This window comes from Abramis brama (assembly GCF_963993115.1).
Source record: "Abramis brama genome assembly, chromosome: 11".
Lineage (NCBI taxonomy): Eukaryota > Metazoa > Chordata > Actinopteri > Cypriniformes > Leuciscidae > Abramis > Abramis brama.
The window spans coordinates 30,190,111-30,213,701 of NC_139973.1; the positions used below are offsets into that span (position 1 = coordinate 30,190,111).

The 23,591-nt window shown below is 42.2% G+C and overlaps 1 protein-coding gene across 6 annotated transcripts in view; it reads left to right on the top strand.

Moving 5' to 3' along the window:
- Window positions 1-23,591, top strand: part of col18a1b (collagen type XVIII alpha 1 chain b) — a 123,315-nt gene that overhangs the window by 17,704 nt on the left and 82,020 nt on the right. For 4 of the 6 annotated variants that reach the window (XM_084129531.1, XM_084129535.1, XM_084129534.1 and 1 more), the window contains exon 1: window positions 18,197-18,597. The exons of 1 other annotated variant lie outside the window; for it this stretch is intronic. In XM_084129531.1, the coding sequence (XP_083985657.1) occupies window positions 18,303-18,597 (295 nt within the window). In that variant the 5' untranslated portion in view covers window positions 18,197-18,302. Of the gene's footprint in view, window positions 1-18,176; window positions 18,598-23,591 lie in introns of those variants that run through there. One more of the 6 variants, XM_084129533.1, reaches the window with a different exon arrangement.

Genomic DNA, 23,591 nt, shown 5'->3' on the forward strand with positions numbered 1-23,591 from the left:
ACCCCTTAATTTGCACTCTTTGACACCTATTCTTTAAATAGTTCCTAATCCAACCTAATGCGGTTTCAGAAAGACCGATACAATGTAAACGCGACAAAAGAATACCATGATTGACCGTATCGAAAGCTTTAGTCAAATCAATAAACATTGCAGCACATGTTCTTCCAGTATCTAGGGCGCAGGTAATGTCATTTAAAACCTTCATAGTAGCAGTTACTGTACTATGATTTTTTCTGAAACCGGACTGAAACCTAGAAAAATGCTATTGTTAATTAGAAATTCCTTTAGCTGTTCGGTAACAATAGATTCTAAAATTTTAGCCACAGCTGATAGCTTCGAAATCGGTCTATAATTATTTAAAATGGTTGGATCACCGCCTTTCAACAGGGGTACAAACAAAGCAGATTTCCAAACATCAGGAACAATATTCTGTTCCAATGATAAATTAAAAATATAAGCTAATGGGCCAGCAATGATCTCGGCAGCTAATTTAAAAAAATATGGCTCAATTTCATCAGGCCCTGCAGACTTCTTGATGTCTACAGTTTTTAAACCTTTTAAAACCTCACTTCTTGAAATTGGAGAAAAATTAAAAGTCGGACTATCTTCTCTCAGAAGAGATGGATTTGGTATAACGCTCACAGGAATTTCTTTGAAAATAGAACTTGAAGAAATAAAGTGCTTATTAAAAATATTTACCATATCCGTCTTATTATTAATGAGACTATCTTTTACTAAAATTTGGTCAGGAAAATCATTAGATAACGTGGAGGGAGAAAGTGAATTGATGGTTTTCCAAAATTTTATAGGATTATTCAGATTTTGTGAGGTTTCTTTTAGATAGTAATCAGATTTAGATCTGCGTACAAGAGCTGTGCATTTGTTTCTCAATACTCTAAATGCTACCCAGTCTCTTTCTGGATCTGAATTCCTCGCAATGGCCAGACATGGGCAGTATTTCAATTAAATGTATTTTAAATACGTATTTAATTACTTTAGTGTATTTTGTAATTTGTATTTTGCAGGTGTGGAAAAAATAAAATGTAGTTTGTAACAAAATATTTTGAGGGAGTGTATTTAGAGTATTTCAAATACTTAAATACTTAAGAAAAATCACCATATGCTTATCACCATAGTAAACGATTTTGCCATATTTTCGGTCTGATGTTGGCAATGGCAATGTCCAGGTTAGATGCACGAAAATCACTTGACACCCTGTAGACCGGGCTCCCTCCAAGAAGTGAATGAGTTTTGAACACAGGAGAAGAAGTGGCGCTGCTCCTCTTAAAAACGGCATTAAAGGGTTAGTTCACCCAAAAATGAAAATTCTGTCAGTAATTACTCACCCTCATGTTGTTCCAACCCCGTAAGACCTTCGTTCATCTTCGGAACACAAATTAAGATATTTTTTATTAAATCTGAGAGCTGGATCACTCCTCCATAGGCTTCTAAGACATTATAACTTGCTGGCCCAAAAAATGTATTAAAGACATCGTTAATATAGTCCAAGTGACTACAGTGGCTCAATCTTAAGTTTATAAAGCGACGAGAATACTTTTTGTGCGCAAAAAAACAACAAAAATAATGACTTTATTCCACTTTTCATTTCCTTCTCTCTGGGCCTCGAGTTTTTTCACGTAGTATAACTGCGCAGCGCATCTGTGTTGCACGTCACACGTAGGCTCACTATTGGCCGACGCTGGTCATGTGTGTGATGCGTGTGACGTGCAACACAGATGCGCTGCGCTAAAACACTACGTGAACTAACTCGAGGCCCAGAGAGAAGGAAATGAATAGTGGAATAAAGTCGTTTTTTTTGCGCACAAAAAGTATTCTCGTCGCTTTATAAACTTAAGATTGAGCCACTGTAGTCACTTGGACTATATTAACAATGTCTTTAAAGGTGAACTAAGTAACTTTTTTATCTTAACCGAACAGCTTCGGAGTCATTGGAATGGTTATATGACTGTTTTCAGGTTGAATGGTGGTCTTGTGAGACGAAAAACCACCCTTGCAACTTTGGGACGGCGGGCCGCGATGTAAAAAACTGCTTTACGGCACTGCACACATATACTATCTAAACATTTATATGCTAGCCTTCTGTGTATTATACATACCTCAGTGGACATGGCTCCGTGCGTTCGCCGGGTTCTTTGAAAACAAATGCACATGACCAGCGGGAGAAGATGGGACGAGCCAACGAATTTTGACGACAGTGTTGTCAAATATCTATTCCGAAGCTGTAGGGGGAGCTCTATAGAGAAACCCGCGAGCAAAAAGCGAGAAAACAGCGAAGAAATCGGCAAAGCAGCATAATGCAGCTTTAATACATTTTCTGGGCCAGCAAGTTATAATGCCTTATGCCTATGGAGGAGTGATCCAGCTCTCAGATTTCATCAAAAATATCTTAATTTGTGTTCCGAAGATGAACGAAGGTCTTACGGGGTTGGAACAACATGAGGGTGAGTAATTACTGACAGAATTTTCATTTTTGGGTGAACTAACCCTTTAAGATTATTGTGGGAGTATTTTTGTATTTTCAAAATACTAATTACTTGTATTTTATTTAAATACATTATTCACATGAGTATTTTGTATTTTATTTTGTTACATTTCATGAGCCAGTATTTGTAGTTTGTAACAAAATAGTTTTTGATGTATTTGTGCCCACCTCTGGCAATGGCCCAAGCCAAATTTCTTTCATGAAGGAGTTCAGATAATTCATTTGAAAACCATGGATTATCGCAGCCTTTTACTCTAAAAATCCTAACAGGTGCATGTCTATTCACAATCTTCAAGAATAAAGTGTGAAAATACTGCCATGCAATGGACACATCAGGTAATAAAAACAGTCTGTCCCAGTCAGATGTAAACAACTCATGCAGAAACCCCTGAATATCAAACAATTTAAAGTTCCTTTTTATAATAATTCTAGGCTTTACTTTGGGAATTTTACAATTTCTTATAACCGCTATAGTGCAATGATCACTGACATCATCAGGGAAAACCCCTGAATAGGTGTATTTATGGGGTTTATTTGTTAGTATAAGATCTATTAAAGTGGACTTGCTTAAGATCTTAGGATTTGGCCGTGTTGGTGTTTCAATGAGTTGAGTGAAATTCACAGAATCACAATATGCTTTGAACTGATCTGAATTTGAGGTCAGCCAGTTCCAATTCAAATCATCCAATAATACAAGATCTTTAGAAAGTAGGTCAGTAAGGACAGCTGACAGTGAGGTGAGAGCATCACTGATAGCTGCTGGTGGTCTATAACAACCTACTATACATAGATGACAATCCTTTCCATATTCCAGGTCGATGGCCAATAAGTCAAACTGTTTAGGGAAAGAGACTGATTTAAGAACAGTTGCATGATAGTTTGATTTAATGTACATTGCAACTCCACCCCCTTTACTTTTACGATCAGCTCGAAACACATTATACCCTTCTAATGCTATATCATGGCTTGAGATTGATTTTTTTAAGCCACGTCTCAGAGATAACCAAAACATCTGCTTTAGTCGTCTTGGCCCATATTTGTACTTGATCTAATTTTGGCAACAGGCTACGAACATTTAGATGTACAATGCCAAGGCCTGATCTATTTGAAAAATCTAAAGGAGTTGAAACAACTCCCGCTGGACCAGGATTTGGATTAATACCGGCCAACAAAAGCAGCAACATTATCAGATATCGCTGCCTTACATTTTTTGATGTTGTACTACATTGATCATTTCGAGAGTCCGATAGAGAGATCTTAGGGATGAGAGTAAAGATGAGTGAGCTCTTTGTCCTTGTGTCCATTAACACGGAATTACTAACAGCCCGGAATATAAAAATAATGTCCGTACATTTGGATGGAAGAAGCATATGGAGACGCGACAAATGAATCGCTTTTTCTTCCGTTTTTGTTGGTGTGTCCCATAGTCCAAGCATGAAGATTACCGTGCAAAAAAGCAACACCTTCATATTACCACGGTTTGAAGTCAAAATCGTTCAGACTAAATCCGAGACAAATTAAGCTCGCTCGGACAGCTCCACGACCCCGACAAAAGGGCAAAGAGCAGAGCGATATTGTGGAAGATATGAGTCTTGTTTACGGGCAATCAGCAGCTGGAGAGTTTAGATAAGGCAAGAAACATCACTGACCTTGACTGCTATAATCCCCACCGCCAAGATTATCTATGAATCCGGGGGTTCTTCAAGTAGATGCCGTGCCTTTCCGTGCTGTTGTTTAACGCCGATGCTTTCCAAAGCAACAACGTGGTGATGAGATGTCAAGCCGGAATTGTGCAACAGGTAAGCACGCTTCACCCAGCGCAAAACCGGACAGCCAACTGTCCGATTCACCGTCGTTTAACGCACTTAACTCTGTTAAGGTACACATATTAGAGTTGTTGAATAGGGTATATCATTGGCATTTTGTTTCACATACATTAAGGTTAGACATCAGTTAAAAGCTCAGGACTATGCAAATAATTTAAATTACAAACTGATTCAAAATAAATGTACTATTCTCAAAACATGAAATTGGATTGGATTTAAACCCAAAACCAGGAGGCAATTTCCTTAAAATTTCCTGCCATTGTAATTTTGTGCCAACAAAAATATGTTTCTAGCTGCAGAAAATCAAATGTACTTAACCCTCATGGGTCTTTTATGGCTAAAGTCTGATTACACTTTATTCAGCACAAACAGGGCTACAATATTATGTGAGCAACATGTATGTACATGTTTGTATTTCTTTAGACAATAAAATGTATACTTGGTTATCAGAGCCGATCCTGACCTCCCAGGGGCCCTAAGCATAATTCTGTTAAGGGGCCCTCCTACCTGACCCATGAGCCATGTAAACCATTTGCCATTGCCACACAGTCACACCTGACACCCAAGTTCTCCCACTACAATCCTCCCTCCTTTAAAGGAACACGCAGACCTTTTGGGACTTTAGCTTATTCACTGTATCCCCCAGAGTTAGATAAGTCCATACATACCATTTTCATCTCTGTGCGTGCCGTAACTCTGTCTGACGCACCCACCGCTAGCCTAGCTTAGCACAAAGACTGGAGGTAAACGGCTCCAGCTAGCATACTGCTCCCAATAAGTGACAAAATAACGCCAACATTTTCCTATTTACATGTTGTGATGTGTATAGTCACAACGTGTACAAATAACAAGGTCACATGAGACACAGCCATTTCTAACCATATACAAACTGGGAACTATATTCTCAGAAGGCGAAGCACTGCTACTTCTGCGGAGTGATTTACTACAACTCTGAGCGAACTCTCTGCTCCTCACCACGGGGCTTCTCAGGTGCTGCGAGCAAATCACTCCGCCCAAGCTTTGGCGGCAAGTTTGTGATGCAGCAGGCTGGTCTTCTCCGCACACATTAATAATATTTTATATTTTGGATGTTCATGCTACTCCGGGCTCACACGTACTTGAGCCTGTAGCCTCAGACAAGCACGCATTCCAATGACATCACCATCTGAGGCTGTCAAGTTCAATGTCAATTTCATTGACGTGTCACACACTTTATTCACAGCTGGTTATACAAAGATGTATTTCCCATAGCACTCAGTGCAGCATCTCATTACCTCTTTTTCAGGGAATACGGTTACAGTCAAGTAACCCAAGATGTTTATCATGTTTAATAAGATAAAGTTGCTTGATTTTAAAGTCCCCCTGTGGTGAAAATTAAGCTTTTAATGTTGTTTATATGTCTATGTGGTGTTTTTAATATGCTTTAAGACAGTGATCTCAAACTCAATTCCTGGAGGGCCACAGCTCTGCACAGTTTTGCTCCAACCCAAAGCTTCGTAAAGTCTGAAGTCGTGTTGACAGGCATGAAGGAGATATGGCAAGGTGACGCAACGCTCGTTCCCTCTTCAGGGAACCGAGGTTACAGTCGTAACCGAGGCGTTCCCTTTCAAGGGAACTCGCGTTGCGTCGAGTTTGACGCTATGGGAACGTCTATACCAACGCCTCCATAGCTACAAATGTCTGTCCTGTGTGAAATCTGGTGAGCAGCACTAGGAAGACAAAACATGAGACCCTGGAGCAGAGTCTAGATCCAGAGAGTAGAACCTGACGAAAGTGTGCGGTGAGGACCAGCCTGCCGCATCACAAACGTCCTGTAACGAAACTCCTGATATAAGGGCCTTAGAGGCCGCCATACTCCTCGTAGAGTGCGACCGGACAGCCAAAGGAGAAGGCTGTCCAGCCGCCTCATAAGCAATTGAGATAGTCTCAACCACCCACTGCTCATCCTTTGCTTAGACACTGGACCTCCCTTGTTAGGGGAGCAAATGTCACTTTTACGCCACAGGGCAGCTCTGTGGACATACGCGTCTAACGCCCGAACAGGGCAAAGCAAATTATTCGCCTCCTGGTCCGATTTCGAAAGGGAGGAGGACCTCCAAGTGCCACGAGGGAAACGAGATACCAAAGGGGTCTTTCCCCACAGACATTCCACCCAAAGGACTGTGGTAAGCACCTACGGCCGCCACATAAACCTTTAAAGTGGACGGGGTCAGACCTGCAGTGAACCGGTCCTGCAGGAACTCCAGAACTGTACCAATTGGGATTGACTGGGTTGACTGGATCCAACCGACGGTCACTACACAAAGAGGAGAATACTCTCCAGTTCAGGGCATAAAGTTTCCTCGTGGAGGGAGCTCTGGACTGTAGAATGGTCTCAACAACCTCAGTTGAGAGACCTGACTCTATGAGCTGGGCCCCCTCAGAGGCCAAGCCCACAGGTTCCACAGTTCTGGTCGGGGGTGAAAAATCGAGCCCCCTGCTTGGGACAGAAGGTCCCTCCTGACGGGTAGCTCCAGAGGAGGCCCGTCGAGGAGGGACACAAGATCGGGAAACCATACTCTGCCCGGCCAGCGCGGGGCTATAAGAAGCAGGCAAACCCGGTCCCTGCGAACTCTTTCCAGAACTCCCGGGAGCAGAGCAACTGGGGGAAAGGCGTACAGACGTAGCCTCGGCCACGTCTGTACCATAGCATCCAGTCCCAGAGGAGCTGGATGCGTGAGGGAGAACCAAAGTGGACAGTGAGACGTCTCTCGAGACGCAAACAGATCCACTTATAATTTCCATATCAGCTCCACCACCTCGGGGGTGGAGCCACCATTCCCCGGGCCTCGGCCCCTGTCTCGACAGAGTGTCTGCTCCTATATTCTGGACCCCGGGGATGTAGGCTGCCTTGAGTGACAGCAACTTCCCCTGGGACCACAAGAGGATATGGCGTGCCAGCGCAAACCCCCTTGATATAGGCGACTACCGACGTGTTGTCCGTATGTACTACGCATGGTGTCCCCTGAGACCTGTGATAAAGCTCCTCAGAGCCCGGAAGACAGCTAACATCTCTAGGCTATAGAATGCCAGGAACGATGATGGTCTTCCCACAGACCTTGAGATGAGCGACCCTCAGGATCGCTCCCCAACCCGTGAGGGAAGCATCCGTCGTTAGCAGTTTGCGACGACAAGGAGCTCCCAGCACTGGGCCCTGGGACAGGAACCAAGGTTTCTTCCACATAACCAAGGCACGTAGGCATCACCGCGTGACCTTGATTGTGCGAAATGGGTTGCCCCTCGGGGAAAAACCCTCTGGTCCTGAGCCACCACTGCAGGGGCCTCATGTGCAGCAGTCCAAAAGGTATCCCGTTGGAAGCTGCTGCCATGAGACCCAACAGTCTCTGGAACTGTTTGACAGTGAGTAGCTGGCCTAGCTTTACACTTCCCACAGCTGCCAGGATCGAAGCGTGGCGATGACAGGCGCGCCTGCATCGACACTGAATCCCAAACCACGCCTAAAAAAGTGGTCCTCTAAAATAGAGAAGCACACTCTTCTTGGCGTTCAGCCGTAACCCCAACTCTTTCATATGGGCGAGAACAACATCTCGATGTTGAACCGCCATCTAATGCGACTGAGCTAAAATCAACCAATCGTCGATGTAGTTCGTGATGCGAATACCCCGGAGGCGCAGAGGCGCCAGAGCTGCATCCACGCATTTGGTGAAAGTGCGGGGTGATAAAGCCAGGCCGAATGGAAGAACTCGATATTGGTATGCTTTGCCCCCGAAAGCAAACCTCAGGAACTTCCAATGACACGGACGGATGGAAATATGCGTCCTTGAGGTCTATCGTGACAAACCAGTCCTCGGACTAATCTGTGGCACGATTGCTAAATGTTAACATTTTGAACTTGAGCTGCATGACAACTCGAAGACCTAAAATGGGACGCAATCCCCCGTCCTACTTTGGAACTATGAAGTACCGGCTGTAAAACCCGGTTTCCCTGTTGGAGGGAGGTACATATTCTATGGCCCCTTTCTCTAACAGAGTGTTTACTTCCTGTTCCATAACCAGAACCTGCTCGGGGCCCACCATTGTGGGCAGGACCCCCATAAACCGCGGTGGGCGTTACTAGAATTGTATCTAATACCCTTTCCACGGTCTGCAGGACCCAACGAGAAACATTTGACAGTAGCTTCCACGCTGTCAAAGATTCTACTAGAGGTACCAGTCTCTCGAGGTTTCTGGATTTTGTTGCTGTTGAGTAGTCGGTTCGTCGCCCTGTAACGGCGCACCGGCAGGGAACGACCAAACAGACTGCTCTAGCACCCTCCTCAGAGGGGGCGGGCATCCCGAGGCCACTACGTTTCCGGTTGGATCTTGAGATATGTGCTCGCCGGAGACCGCTGCGCCCTGTAACACCGGAGGCGGCAGGGTTGGCAGAACGGTCCCCTGAGGGCACCGAAGAGAGACGGCACCGTATTTTTCTCCTGCTGTTGAGCAGTCGGTTCGTCGCCCTGTAACGGCGCACCGGCAGGGAACGACCAAACAGACTGCTCTAGCAGCCTCCTCAGAGGGGGCGGGCATCCCGAGGCCACTACGTTTCCGGGTGGACCTTGAGATATGTGCTCGCCGGAGACCGCTGCGCCCTGTAACGCCGGAGGCGGCAGGGTTGGCAGAACGGTCCCCTGAGGGCACCGAAGAGAGACGGGCACCGTGAAAAGAGGTGTTAACCGCTCTGCTTCGGGGGGACTACCCTCATTTGTCCTGAGCCCTCAGACATCAGGACTTTTTCCCAGCAGCCTTCTTGGCGGTAATAACGGTCCGCAGATCCGTTTTACCCCTCGAAGACTGCTGGGTTTGAGAGCGCCCTCCGTGTCCCCGAGATTTTTGTGGGGGAGCACGGGAGGAAACGCTCTGTTTCTGAGTGGCGCGGTGCTCAGCGCTCTTTTTAGAGGAGTGAGGCTGCTCCCGCTCAGCAGCCTCATAGAAAGAACGGCGGGGGAGAAGTTTCTGAAGTGCAGCTGCCTGTTTTGAAGCTTCTTGTGACTTCGCTACAGCACTATTAACTGCGTCTCCAAATAACCCTTGCGTGGATACTGGTGCATCTAAAAGAACATGTTTTTCTTTGTCCTTTATGTCACTTAAGTTGAGCCACAGATGCCTCTCAGTGGCCACCAGGGCTGCCATAGAGCGGCCGATGGATTTAGCCGTCTCCTTGGTGGCCCTGAGAGACAAATCCGTGGCTCTACGCAGTTCAGACACCGTATCAGCACTAATACCCCCGCCCTCCTCAAAATCACCCAATAACTCAGCCTGGTAAGCCTGCATTATGGACATTGTATGTAAACACGCTGCAGCTTGACCGGCGGCGGCATAAGCTTTATGAACCAGGGAAGAAGTAACTTTTACTGGCTTGGATGGAAGTGCAGGAGCCTTCAGAGAAGATGCCGTTGCTGGAGAGAGATAGCTCGCGAGCGTCTCTTCCACCTTCGGCATCTCCCCATAACCATGCTCTTTATAATTGTGAATGGATGAATAGTGTGATGTTTGTGCAGTATACACTCAATATGACACTGGTTTCGCCCACGATCTCGACACCTCGGTGTGGAGATCGGGGAAAAACGGCAGGCTGCTGCGCTGGGGCTGCGCACGAGATGGCAGGAAGCGTTCGTCGAGCTTACTTTTCGAACGAACGTCCTGCCTATCTTCTGGCCACTCAATAGACAGTCTGTCAACAGCTCTAGTAATGACATCGAGCAGTTCCTCAAACGCATGAGACTGAGGTGGCGAATCCTCAGACTCAGCTACAATACTCACAACATCCAACTCCTCAGAGCTGGATAGTTGCAGTACTGGTACCTCTATCGGGGGGGAAGAAACCGCAACGCGTGCTTCCACACCCTGATAAGAGGCACTGGATCTATCAGACGGATGCTGAGATAAGGCAGAGCCCGTCTCAACATCCACTGATAAATCCATCTGTGAACCCCAGGTCTGAGATCGACGCCGTGCCTTGGCAGCGGCGGGACCCGAGCCCTGGGGAGCGTGGTCGGGATTGAACCGAGCCAAGCGGGATCGGAGCGTACGCAATGGAAGCGCACAGCAATGCACACAGTCACCACCCTCGAGTGCTGACTGGGCATGCTCCTCTCCCAAACAAACAACACAAAGAGTGTGTGTGTCACCTCCCGTTAAATAACGCGGGCAGGGATGGACACACACTCTAAACTGCTGCTCGCTCGCCATACTGAATATATATATATATATATGATATAGACAGACAACACCAAATATACAGACAGATTTCACACAGAGCGCAACTGAAGACTCAGAAAGCTTTCGTTTTCTGTTTCGGGCCGGCTTTTATAGCTTCCTGGTACGTGACGTCACCCGCCTCTGACGTTCCGCCACACCATTGGACTGATTTTACATGTGCTTCAAGACGTCATCACGCAAAGCGTTCCCATAGCGTCAAACTCGACGCAACGCGAGTTCCCTTGAAAGGGAACTTCCTTGCAGGTGTGAGTTGGAGCTGGTTGGAGCTAAACTCTGCAGAGCTGTGGCCCTCCAGGAATTGAGTTTGAGATCACTGCTTTAAAGGGATAGTTCACCCAAAAATGAAAATTCTGTCAGTAATTACTCACCCTCATGTTGTTCCATTCATTTCATTTCCTTCTCTCTGGGCCTCATAGTGTTTTTGCGCTGCGCGTCTGTGTTATACGTCATCACGCATCACACACATGACCAGCGTCGGCCAATAGTGAGCCTACGTGGTGACGTGTAACACAGACGCGCTGCGCAAAAACACTACGCGAACCAACTAGAGGTCCAGAGAGAAGGAAATTAATAGTGGAATAAAGTCGTTATTTTTGTTTGTTTTTGCACACAAAAAGTATTCTCGTCGCTTGATATACTTAAGATTAAACCACTGTAGTCACTTGGACTATATTAACGATCTCTTTAATAACTTTTCTGGGCCAGCAAGTTTGGGCCACCTAGCAGCCTGCGGAGGAGTGATCAGCTCTCAGATTTCATCAAAAATATCTTAATTTGTGTTCCGAAGATGAACGAAGGTCTTACGCGGTTGGAACAACATGAGGGTGAGTAATTACTGACAGAATTTTCATTTTTGGGTGAACTATCCCTTTAAGACAAACCATGTGAAAAACCTTGCTGTTTTCTCAATTTTGTTGTGTGTTTATTTTGTTGTTGAGAGGATAGCGTGTAGCACATATTTACATATTCATCTAAACGGCGCTCTCAGCAGAGTGGGTGGCGTCGGATATTCGATAACAGAATATAGCTGCTCATGTATTTCACACTTCCTAAGTGAAGAACGAAAAAGAACTTTGCCGTGAGTATATCAGGGCCTTAAAGGGTTATTTCACCCAAAAATGAAAATTCTGTCATTAATTACTCACCATCATGTTGTTCCAAACCCATATGACCTTCATTCATCTTCGGGACACAAATTAAGATATTTTTGATGAAATCCGAGAGCTCTCTGACTCCTCCATAGAAAGCAATTTAATTACCACTTTCAAGGCCCAGAAAGGTAGTAAAGAAATCGTTAAAATAGTCCATGTGACTACAGTGGTTCAAACTTAATTTTATGAAGCGATGAAAATACTTTTTGTGCGCAAAAGCAAACACAAATAACGACTTTATTCAACAATTTCTTCACATCTGCGTCAGTCTCCTACGAAGTTTACGTTGTAAATACAGTGCAGCGCTTCCAGGTTCTACGTCAGAACACCGCCTCATTATTGGCCAGCTCTTGCGTTAGCACCACACGCATGCGTCTTGGTGCTCACGCGAACAGCGTCGACCAATACGGAACTGGCGTTCTGACGTAGAACCATAAATGACGGAGTAATTTTAGTCGATTTTGTGCCAGTGCGTTCATCGACCCCAGAGGCTTAAAGAAGCCCAGACCTTAAAAAATCTATTGGAGAAGCTGCAGCAACTTCAAAGTTCAAATGAAACTTTTCATCATATAGTAATTTTAAGGGCTTTCGCACCATAGTTCCTATAACTATTAGAGGAAATACACACTTTTTGGCAAGTTCGCACCACAAGAACTGGGAATGATTTTAGTTATGGGAATGCCTTTTGGGGGGACTAAATTAGCTTCTACTCCAGAGTAGGGTCTAACCCAGCACAATAGGAACTACCAGTGACGTAACTGTACGCTGATTGGCCGACTCGAAACATATGAAACGCCAGCATCCGCCTGTCACACGTGGGTGCTGTAAGAGCACAAATAATAATAGTTCAAAGGAAACAGTCTTTATACCAATGCTGCACAAAACAAGCAGGAGAGGAGAAACTCAGGAAACACAACCACTACACTTAGACGAGACAGGACAAAGAACTGAACAAAACAGGGAGTATATATACACAGTTTAAATTAGTTAATTTAATGACAGATGAACGGAATCATAAATCACGGGAACAAACTGGCACACAATAGGAATCTAGGTCACACAGGCATGTCCTCATTGTGTAACAGTCCAGCTGAGGGAGGGTGGGGGTTCCGGAGGAGGTCAAGGAACAGGAGAGGGATGAAATCAGTCAGGAGCAGGCAAAACAGTCCATGGGGGAGTGGAAGGAGGGAGGAGCCAGGAGAAGAGTGAACCAGACAGGGACCCAGGCCGGGACCCAGGCCACAGCCAGTGAGATGTTCCATGGCGGAATTGCAGGAGGAAGGAGCCATGGTGGAGACCTGGGAGAAGGGACCAGGGATGCAATCTACTTCAACGGAACCGGTAATGGTGGAGACCCAGATGGAGCCGAGGAGACACTGCAGGTCTGGAGGGTCAAGGTGGAGCTGGCGGCTCATGGAACTGAAGCAGAGGCTGGGATCCGGGAGACCGCTGTGGAGCCGGTGCGTCAGATGACAACAGTGGAGCTGGAGGGAAGGCGGAGCCTGGTGTAGCCGAAGGGATGAATGACAGGGATGTAATTGGACGCCTGACCAAGGCGGAGACGGGGAAATGACTTAGCCCAGCGAAAATGGTAGGATGACGGGTCAAGGTGGAGATGTGGGAGTATGCAGCCAAGGCAGAGCCAATGGGTCGGAGAACCGAGGTGGAGTCTGGGGCTCAGTGGCTGGAAGCGGAGATGGGTAATCCTTATGCCTAGGCGTAGCTGGGGACTGGAAGGGATTTCTGTAGATTTTGAGCTGGCAGGAACCAGCGGGGACGCAGGAAACTCTGATTTGGGCAGAACCAGCGGGGGCATAGGAAACTCTTGAGTTGAGCCGAACCAGCGGGGGCATTGGAACTTCTGAGTTGGGCGGGACGAGTGGGGGAACCAGAGAATCAGCGGGGAATCCTCTGCATGGCCAATGGTAAACGCAGACTCATTGCTCACCAGCACACACTCTACGAATGTGGTGAAGTCCTCATGATGACCAATTCCTGGGAGAGATCTTGACTGAAGATCTGTATGAAAATCAAATCAGATCGTAAGGAAACATTTTTCACAGCTCTGTGTCTTTATGATACTGTTGCTGTAAATGTATGTTTTTTTTCTTGCTTTACTGTTTTCTTTTATTATTATTATTATTATTATTATTATTATTATTACAGTTTTTTTCGATTGCTAAACGACAGTGGGCACAACTGGAGTCACATGTGCAAAACTCTAACTACAGTCTGCACAGCAGCAGTTCATGTGGACCAAACTCTAGTTCGTTTTTCATTGCTTGAACACAGTTTTCAAAACTCTACACACTTATCCCATGACTTTAATCACAACCTGCACAACACTGTGGATTTACAGCACTTTGTTCAAATGCTAACACACTGCTGTCCAAACTGTGAACCACACATTCAAAACAGAATAGATTTCAGCCTTGTGCCTTTCCAACACTGCTGATTGTGGCCTGATGCTAGAGAGAGGCAGGATTAGCCCCTCAATTATTTGTTTGAATTACAGTATGTACTTTTAGTTTCTACCTTTTTTTTTTTTTCATTACTGTAATTCCGTAAATTACTACAGACTATTGAAGCAAACTGTTAATTTTCATTTACCTTACTGTAAAGAAATGTTATGTTCTAAAAATTTAAATACAGTTTTTCTCAATTGTTTACACACATTTTCTGAAAGCATGCCTCATATTCTCAGAACTCTACACACAAATAAAAACACACACACACAATGGGCAAAACCACTCAATTCTCCTGCAAAAATGAAACTTTACATTCAAAACAATGTTATTTATTCTCAAAATGGTATTTTGTTTTCAAATGACACACACAAACCATCATATGAATAGACATTTACAGTATTAGAACCAGTTGAACACTGATGTGCTCAATGTACAGTTTTTTACAGTCGCTATGACAATGTTTTCAATACTTTTAACAAGTTTCCTAAACTCTTAACACACCAACACACCTACAACACACAATTGGCAAAACAGTTAATTTCATGCTCAAAATCACACATTGTAAACTAAACTCCAACACTAATTTTCAAAATACAATAATACACTAGCAACAATACACTATGTCTACCAAAACACTGCAAACATGTCTCCAAATCAAATAATTTTTCGAAACACTAACATATGTTCTCGTCCAACAGGAAGATTTAGCCAATCATAGCACAATGTCATAAAAACACTAACATCAGATGGAATTACAGAAACTGCATTATCTTATATGTGTGTCAGGTTTGCCCTTATACAACAGACAGTATATTGTATTGATCATAGATTGTGTTTTGCACTGCAGTTTCTTTTGAAGCCTCTCTACATTTTTGTTTTGTTGGGTTTAGGTCTTTTGCTGCAGAAATTCAATAAAAAAAGACCCATCTCAGAGTGCTTTATAGAATGTACGGTTAATGAGAAAACGAAGACAGAGACAGAATTGCTGCAATAAAGACTTTATTTGCAAAAGGACATTACTGCAAGATAACAAAAATATGAAATATAGCTGCCATTTATTATGTGAAAATACAAAATATACGAACAGAAAAAGCACCAGAAGAAAAAAAAAAGAAAAAAAAGAGTCATCTTCTAATTATCTATTTGCATAATTCAATCAGCTGTTTCTCAGTAACAATAGAATGCAATACAGGGGATATATTTGTGTTTCAATTCACAATATAAGCAGCTGTTTGCCTTGACTTTAGCCTGTAAGGTTGGGTTTAGAACATGGTGTTATCTGTTCTGACATACAGTGTTAAAGCATTGGTAAATTTGGCAGTCAAAATCCATTGTTTTGGTCTTGTTTGAGCTTGTGTGTAAAAGAAGTTCAAGCATTTTAAATTTGTGTTAATTGTATGCATTTTGTGTTAAAGCAACAATAAATGTGTTAATAGTATAGCTTACACAGACGGATGTAGTGCTAACTGTGTTAAGTATATAAATTGTTAAAAGTATTGAAAAATCTGTCATAGCAATCGTAAAAAACTGTAAAACACTATGATGAATGGAAAACACTTCTTCTCCATTCATCATAATGACTTAGGTATTTTATTTTGTTCAGTGTTCACTTACTACAGACAGTACATACATAAGTGTGCTGTAAAATATTTGAGAATATTGTTTTTATACTCAGAACACAGGAATGCACGGTAACAAATATATTTTATTTTTCCCACAAAAACAATGTACACAGTGTACATCCCAACCAACACAAAGTTGTACATACAGTGGTCTACATACAAAACAACAGAAGAATTGACTGTATACAGTTACAGTAAAAAAAATAATAAAAAAAAAAAAAAAAAATCTATGTTGGCATCCATTGCTCCATTGAAGAGCTCACCTGTTGCCCTTTTATGCTAAAGCTCTGATTGCTAATTGTAAAACCGTGTGACAGGTGCTTGCCCATGTGATGAGTCAGTGTGCATATTTGAATGGCAGTGTGTTCCTTGTGAAAACAAGAGATTTTCTGCATGAAAATAGTGCCAAAAGCAGAGAATTGTGTGTAGTGTTTTGAAAAAGGTGTGTTTTAGAACTGCAATTTGAGTGTAAAGCAAGAATTGTGCTTGTAGTTTAGCAGAATTGGTTCAGGGGGTTGGTGAATGAGTTGCATGTTGTGGTCATTGTGTCTCAAGTACCAGTATTTGTGTGTAAACAATTGAGAAAAACTGTAAATCATGTGAAAGAATGTCACTCTTTTCTTTGAAGAAAATATTACTTTGTATGAAGTCACTGAAATTGTTCAAACTGTAAAGATGAAAAGTTTGTATTTTCTGTATTGGTGTTTGATGCTAGTGTTTTTACTCTCAGTGTGTTCTGAGTGACAGTGTGTGTTATCTCAGTGAGGGTTGTGCATAGTGTTTGGCTGCACTGAGCCTGTTTTGAGCCATGTGTTAAGAGTTGTGTTGCTTGGAGTGAGTTTTGCAGGTGATGTGAACTGTTTAGCTCAGGTGACTGTTGGTAGTGCAGACTGTAGTTAGAGTTTTGCACATGTAGCTCCAGTTGTGCTCACTGTCATTTAGCAATCGAAAAAAACTGTATTATCAAAGTAATAGTAGTATCAGCAGCTGCATTTCAGTATATTAGTTTTATATTAGTATGTAGGCTAATACTTTTCATTTATAATGATAACAACCTGTGCTCTAAGGCCAATTCACACTGCCAGAAGTGCAAAAACCACAGTTGCTGGGTTTTATTGAGTCAGTGTGTTCACCCTGTTGGGACCTAGCCTGAAAGATGGTGTGTGTGTGTGTGTGTGTGTGTGTGTGTGTGTGTGTGTGCGCGCTTGCGTGTGTGCGTATGTGCGTATGTGCGTGTGTGTGTGTGTGTTGCTTGTGCCTGTTATAAGTTTGCATGTAAGAAATACAGGAAATGTGAGAGCATGCAGGAGACGGAATAGACAAAGTGATTGTTAGAAGGCCAAGTACCCATGGTGTGATCAGGGTTAGCTGAGAGCATATGTGGAGTCGAACAGCTGGACAGACAGTTTGAGATTTTGAGCAGAGGAGGTTCAGGCATGTTCAGAATCAGAATGTGGGAAAACTGCCTTTCACAAAGATGAGGTTATGGGTTTCCACACATATGTAGGCTGATGCCTCCACCAGATCAGATATGCTGTCAGCTGTTGTGTGTCTGTCATTCAGACCCACGCCAAACAGCCCTGCTGGCATGAATAGATGCACTATGAGCTCTGAGTACAACCAGTGGGGGACTGAGAAGAAATGCTGTGTAAAACATTTGCTTGGATTTTCTCTTAAATAACTGCAGTACTATTTTGTGCAGCTGCAAATTTAGGAATAAACAGTATTAAAAATGTGTAAAAATGACTTAAGACTATTCACAGTGATAAAAGGACAGCACTGAAACTAATTTATTTTGGGTGTTATTGTTGTCACACAAATTTTAAAGGATAATGAGATTTGTTCATACACTGAAAGTCAAAGAGGTCTAATGTCGTTTAAAGCACAACATTCTTCAAAATGTCTTCTTTTAAAGAAATAAATGCATAAATGGAGACAGCATATGATAGTTTTGGTATTCCAATTAAATATATTTATTTATATTATAATTTAAAAAGCTATGTGCACATGGTATTTAGATTCATCCCCGTTGCATTTTATTGGTATTAATGGTCAAAGATTAATTGTTAATTTGACGGACAATCATTCATGAAAATTACAAAGTAACCAAATTAGGTAAGTTACAAGCAAACAAGTACACTCCATACATGGATTCTATTCTCAGAAGAGGAGCATTAGTAAAACTGAGCTGCACATGGGCTGCACATCTGTGTTCTTGGAGTGTTGTCCATTGGGACACAAAAGGATATTGAGTGTTACTCACATTTTGGAGGGCAAGTAGAAGTGGCCAATGACGTTCAACTATTAAAAAGAACACGCCTTCTGTCTCTTTCTCCCTCTATCACAATGAGCTAAGAGAAGGAAAGGATAGCTCATTGCATTGCAGTATTGGTTTGGCTACTTTTGCAAGACACACCTGATAGCATGTTCTGAATGACTCGTGCAGCGGAAGAACTAGTGTATGTACAAAGATGAGGTTCAGCTGGGGCTTGACTCTCCTGTTTATTCTGGATGTGGGTCCTCTTAATGCCTTTTGGTGGACCAGTCAAAGTGTCACAAAGGGCCCCACAGTGGACAAAGACAGTTCTGTCAGTGGAACGACCAGTGAGGACAAGAACATTGGTGATGTTGGGTCAGATATCATAGATGTAGCCAGAGGGATCCAAGGATTTGTGCAGAACTGGGACCAGAACCCAACTGTGAAATGGAATAGTGCTGTCACCTGGATACCTGGTCTCTCCTCGAAGGATGGCCATTCGAAAAAGGGTAATGATAAGTATTTATCAGAGAAAGTCAAACATGAAATAAATGTCAAAGGTTCCTCAGGTGATGCCAGTGGGTCTGGCTTAGGCTCAGGGCCCACTTTGGATTTGGCTCAGGAAGGCAAAAAAACAACCAACCTTAAAGGGACGTGGGTTACTGACAGCAGGATTAGCATAATTAGCACCACCGCTTTCCCTAAGGATTCCACAAACTGCTTACCAAGAGGCTCTGACTGGCCTTTCTGTATATCTCATGGTGAAGTTAAATTTTCTCTACCTAATTTTTTTAACCACACCCATGCAGAGGATGTGGTAGCTGTATTGAATGAATGGGATTGGCTCCTGCGTTCAGGCTGCCACCATGGTTTGGAATGGTTTTTTTGCCTACTACTGGCACCAAGATGCCATCAGCCCTCTGAAAATTCTGGGATAGTCCTGCTACCCTGCAGGACATTCTGTGAGGTGCTGCTGGACAGCTGCTGGACAGTCCTAAAGGAGAGGGGCCTGCCTGTGGCCTGCCACACCCTCCCAGAGGGACCAGAGCCTAGTCAGCCATGCATAACCGTTAGTAACCACAAAGGTAAAACTGGGATGCATCTTAAACTTGTGCTGCTTGCTTGTTGGTGTATGTGTTGAAATGTGTTATGGGTGTGCTATATACCGTGAGAGGCACAGGTCACTTCCTGTATGCCAGCGGTTGCTCTGCTCTGCTACTGCTTTGCCAGGGTTTAGACCAACATTTAGGGATACGCTAACCAGCAGAGAGTTTGCACCCATGCACATCTGCTGTGATGTGAGGTCTGCACCTGCATGCGTGGCTCAATGTGAATCCATTAAAATGATGTGCATGCATGAATATTAATTACATTATCATTCTTTTTTACATTCTCAACGTTCAGTTCTGTTTGACCCATAGCTCATATTTGTATGCAAAACCTGTGTGCAAACCTTTTTAAACAGAAATTATGATTCATCAGTACATTTGCACTTAAATATAAAATTTTGTATAAAATAAACTACAAGATTGCAAAAAAAAAAAAAAAAAGAATCCTGGCAGTCTACATTTATTATTATTAAAAAACAGAATAAGTAGTGCACTGCTATACAAAATTAAGTGGGTCACATTTTATATTAGATGTCTTTAACTATGTACTTACATGAAAAATCATCCAGGTGTACTTTTTCTGTTCGTGCTGTTTTGCAAAACACTTGCTGCTATTGAGGTGGGATACGGGTAAGGTTTGGGTAGGTTTGGTGGTATGGTTAGGTTTAAGGGACGGGTCAACAATGTAATTATAGATGTCATTACAGAAATTAAATACAACTGCAGGTATTTTTAAAATATAAATAAAATGAAAAAAACATTTATGTACAGAATAAGGGCATTGTATCAAATTATTAATTTAAGTGTTAGTACACAGTAGTTAAAGGCACTTAATGTATTAAAGCTAGATCTGTGATTCTACATAAAATCCAAGTTGATCATGTATAGTTAAGGCTTATATAAAAGTTGTTTATTGTATTTTGACTAGTTTCGCGAGTGGCACACTTGACTCCACTTGGAGATCTTGCTGTGCATGTTTGTTTAAAGAAAGTTACTAATACAGGAGAAAATCGTTGTGTGGAAAACTGGTTCCAAGTTTGGTTTAGTATGCTAATTATTGTGTGTGTGCAAGTTCCTTCTTAAGGAACAAGTCTGTCTATGCACATGTTTATACACCTCAAATTTTGTGTCAATTCTTTGCGCGCATAAGTAACTTTTATGCAGTTATCATTGAATGGGCAATGTGGCAATATACTTTATATTCTGTTATGTCAGCAGGGGCGTTGTAAATTGTAATAGGTGGGAGGGGGGATTTGGATCATTCTGAGGGCCTTGTTCAGACTAGATGCCAATTCGGCTCTACCATGTGGCAATTATTATAACAAGACAAGCACTTATATTACAATAATAATTTATATATTATTACATATTTTTATCAGTCTGCAATCCACTTGACAATTACTTGTCTTTCTCTATTTTTTGTTCTCTCTTATCTAACTCTGTGTCTCTTACCTGTTCCTTGCTCTTTTGTTTTCTTTCTAAACTCCAGACTGAGCGTCATCTGTCAACACAATTTTTACTGTTGGTAACCGCTACATGACCTATTCTTAATTGCGTTTGTATGAGAAGAGAGAGATCACAGAGTGATACACATGAAATCTTCAACACACTATCATGACAGTTTGTAGATTAAAATTTAGGAAATTGGTGGTGAATTTGTATGAATTCATACATTTACTTAAGATTTGCCTACACCACATTAGGGATAGATTTAAGGGGTGAAGCTTCATGATGCTTGCTTTTTAAATTGTATGTTTTTGTTCAAATCAAAATATAGGAATTCATATTAAATCATCAATTCATAATAGCTGTTTTCTCATGAGACCAGGTTGGAAATCTGCAGGCCAGCTCAACCATATATTACAATAAAATTGATTCCCACCATGGTGAATTGTATGTCAGAATTCTTGTCAAACACAACCCCAGTTTGACCACCCAATCCACTTGCATATGTGTGAGTTGTGGTGGATGTACATGAACAATCCTGTATAAGACCTCAGCCATGTTTGATAGAGAGAGGGCACTTGGACTAAAAAGCAGATTATTGTGTGTCTGTGTGTCTTTTTAAAAAAGGAAGTAACTTTCTTTGCATGCTGGGTGTAACAAGATTCTCTCTGAAAATTACTGGACACTGGGCACTCTATAATCAAGTGCCTTTATTTTTAGCTATGAGGGACTTTTTTGAATGATGTGCAAGAAGTGTTAAGAGTTTGATAGAAAAAAGGATTCATTGTGAAGACAGTTGTGAAGATCTGTTGTGAGGGGAGAGCAAGTCTCATCTCACACAACGTCTTCCTTGATCATTTAATGACCTTGCATGTTTATGACCAGCACTGGCATTGCAGTATGATGCAATTAAAAAGGATATTGCCCTGATCTAGCACTGTGGTCTTGTTGAAAGCACCATGAAAATCCCAGAGTTCTCAGAGGCAAGCAACTGCCAAAAAAACATATTAAAGATTATCGTGCAGACCATGATGTAGTTTTCTCTTCTTTTTTCCCCCACATCTAGCACTGATCCAGACTTCATAATTTAACAAGATTACTTTGTTTTAGTGCTTTTTTTTTTTCATCAGTATTATTTGTCCAGCAAGGTTTAAAGGGTGCTGAATTACAATAATTGGTAGTGGCAGCTGTTTCATGCTGGTCATTTTCTTGAGTAACTCTTTGTCTTATCTCTTGGGAAGCAGGGGCTCAGATCATTTTTTGAAGGGAAAGTTTATCTTAATTTGGTCTCTTGAGAGTCCATGAAGTATCAGTTAACAGGATCCTCCGGTTACCATCTCATGCATTTAACTCCCAATTACCTACCCAGCTGTCAGTGGTCTGTGGATTTACAACCATTAAGCAACAATTTTACCTTACAAAGAAGTTGTTGTTTTTTAGGATATTTGCATTTTTAAAAGTTTTCAGTGTTATTAGTGTCAAATGTTTGTTATTCTTTGTACTATATTACTAAACTTTATTGTGTTTAATGTGTGTATTTAGTCATGATCTAGGCCTATCACAGCTGAAGAATACACATGTGGGAGACAGTCTGGAACAGTTGGCCAATAACACTAGTGCCCAAGGGATGATTTATTCATCAGCATGTTCATATTAGTTGTAGTACTGCACATGTTTCTTGACAATAATTATTTTATGCATAGATTGTTTAAGTAGTCCAGAATGAAAATTGACCAGAAGGCTGCTTTAAATTATTAGAGGCCAAGCACTGAAAGTGTGTAGGCACCTATTGAAATCGTTGGCGTTCTTATTATTCTTCCGCTTCTTCTTCCGCCATGGAAGTCTATGGCAGCCCATAGAACCGCTTGTGGGAAAGTTATGGAATTTGGCACACTGATAGAGGACAGTCTGAAATGTCACCATAGCAAATTTGGAGTCTCTAACTCAATCCCTCTAGTGCCACCAACTGTCCAAAGTTTCACTCATGTTTATGCTAATAACTAATTTTACGTAGCGCTTGTGAAAAACAGACTTAAGGCTGTATCTCCGCAACGCTTTATCGCATTCAGACCAAACTTGGTACATGTCATCACAAGCATGACCTGAGGCAACATGCTGCGTTTCGGCGCAGCACCACCTACTGGTCCGGAGATACAAAAAATGGCTAATAACTTTGCTTATAACTATAACGATGCCCTGAAGGAGCCTGAGAAGTTTTGAACCAGTGCCACCTAGTGGTAAAATTTAAATTTCAAATACTTATAACTCTGGGTGTGGTTGACTTATTTTCAAGGGAGTCATCTCCTTAGATTCCTGAATCCTTTCAGAGTTCAGTGATACCAAACATGCTAGGTTTCGACTTATGGTTTGTGTAGCATTGTGATTTAGCGCTTAAAAAACATTTACCAATATCTTCGAAACCGATACGAAATCACTGTAGGAAGTAAGGAAACATAGGTCGTTGGCCAAACACTTATTCCCAAATGTCTAAATCTTAATAGTAAGTGGCAAGAAAATGCAAACAAAGTCAGGTGTGAGTAATTTTTTATGTGTTTATACATATAAATGTCTATAACTCCAAAACGAAATGAGATATTTTCACCAAATTTGACACACATATGTATGGGCTCACTCTGAGGACACATAAACTAATTGGTGGGATTGTGCCTCTTGATGGCGCTATAATGGAACAAAACAAGGAAATTGCCATTAATTACAACATTAATGTATATTAAATGCTACACTTTATGAATGCATTGATGTACCATCAGTATTTCCGAAAATCAGTATTTCATCGGCACCATGCCTTGAAGTTACTCAAAAAGTTTCAGGGCAGCGCCACCTTGTGGTAAAAAAATTATAACAAAATTTCCAAACATGCTAATAAATTTTGAATACATTTGCCTATGTATTCCTATGTTGCCTACACTGTAAAACTTTACTGTAAA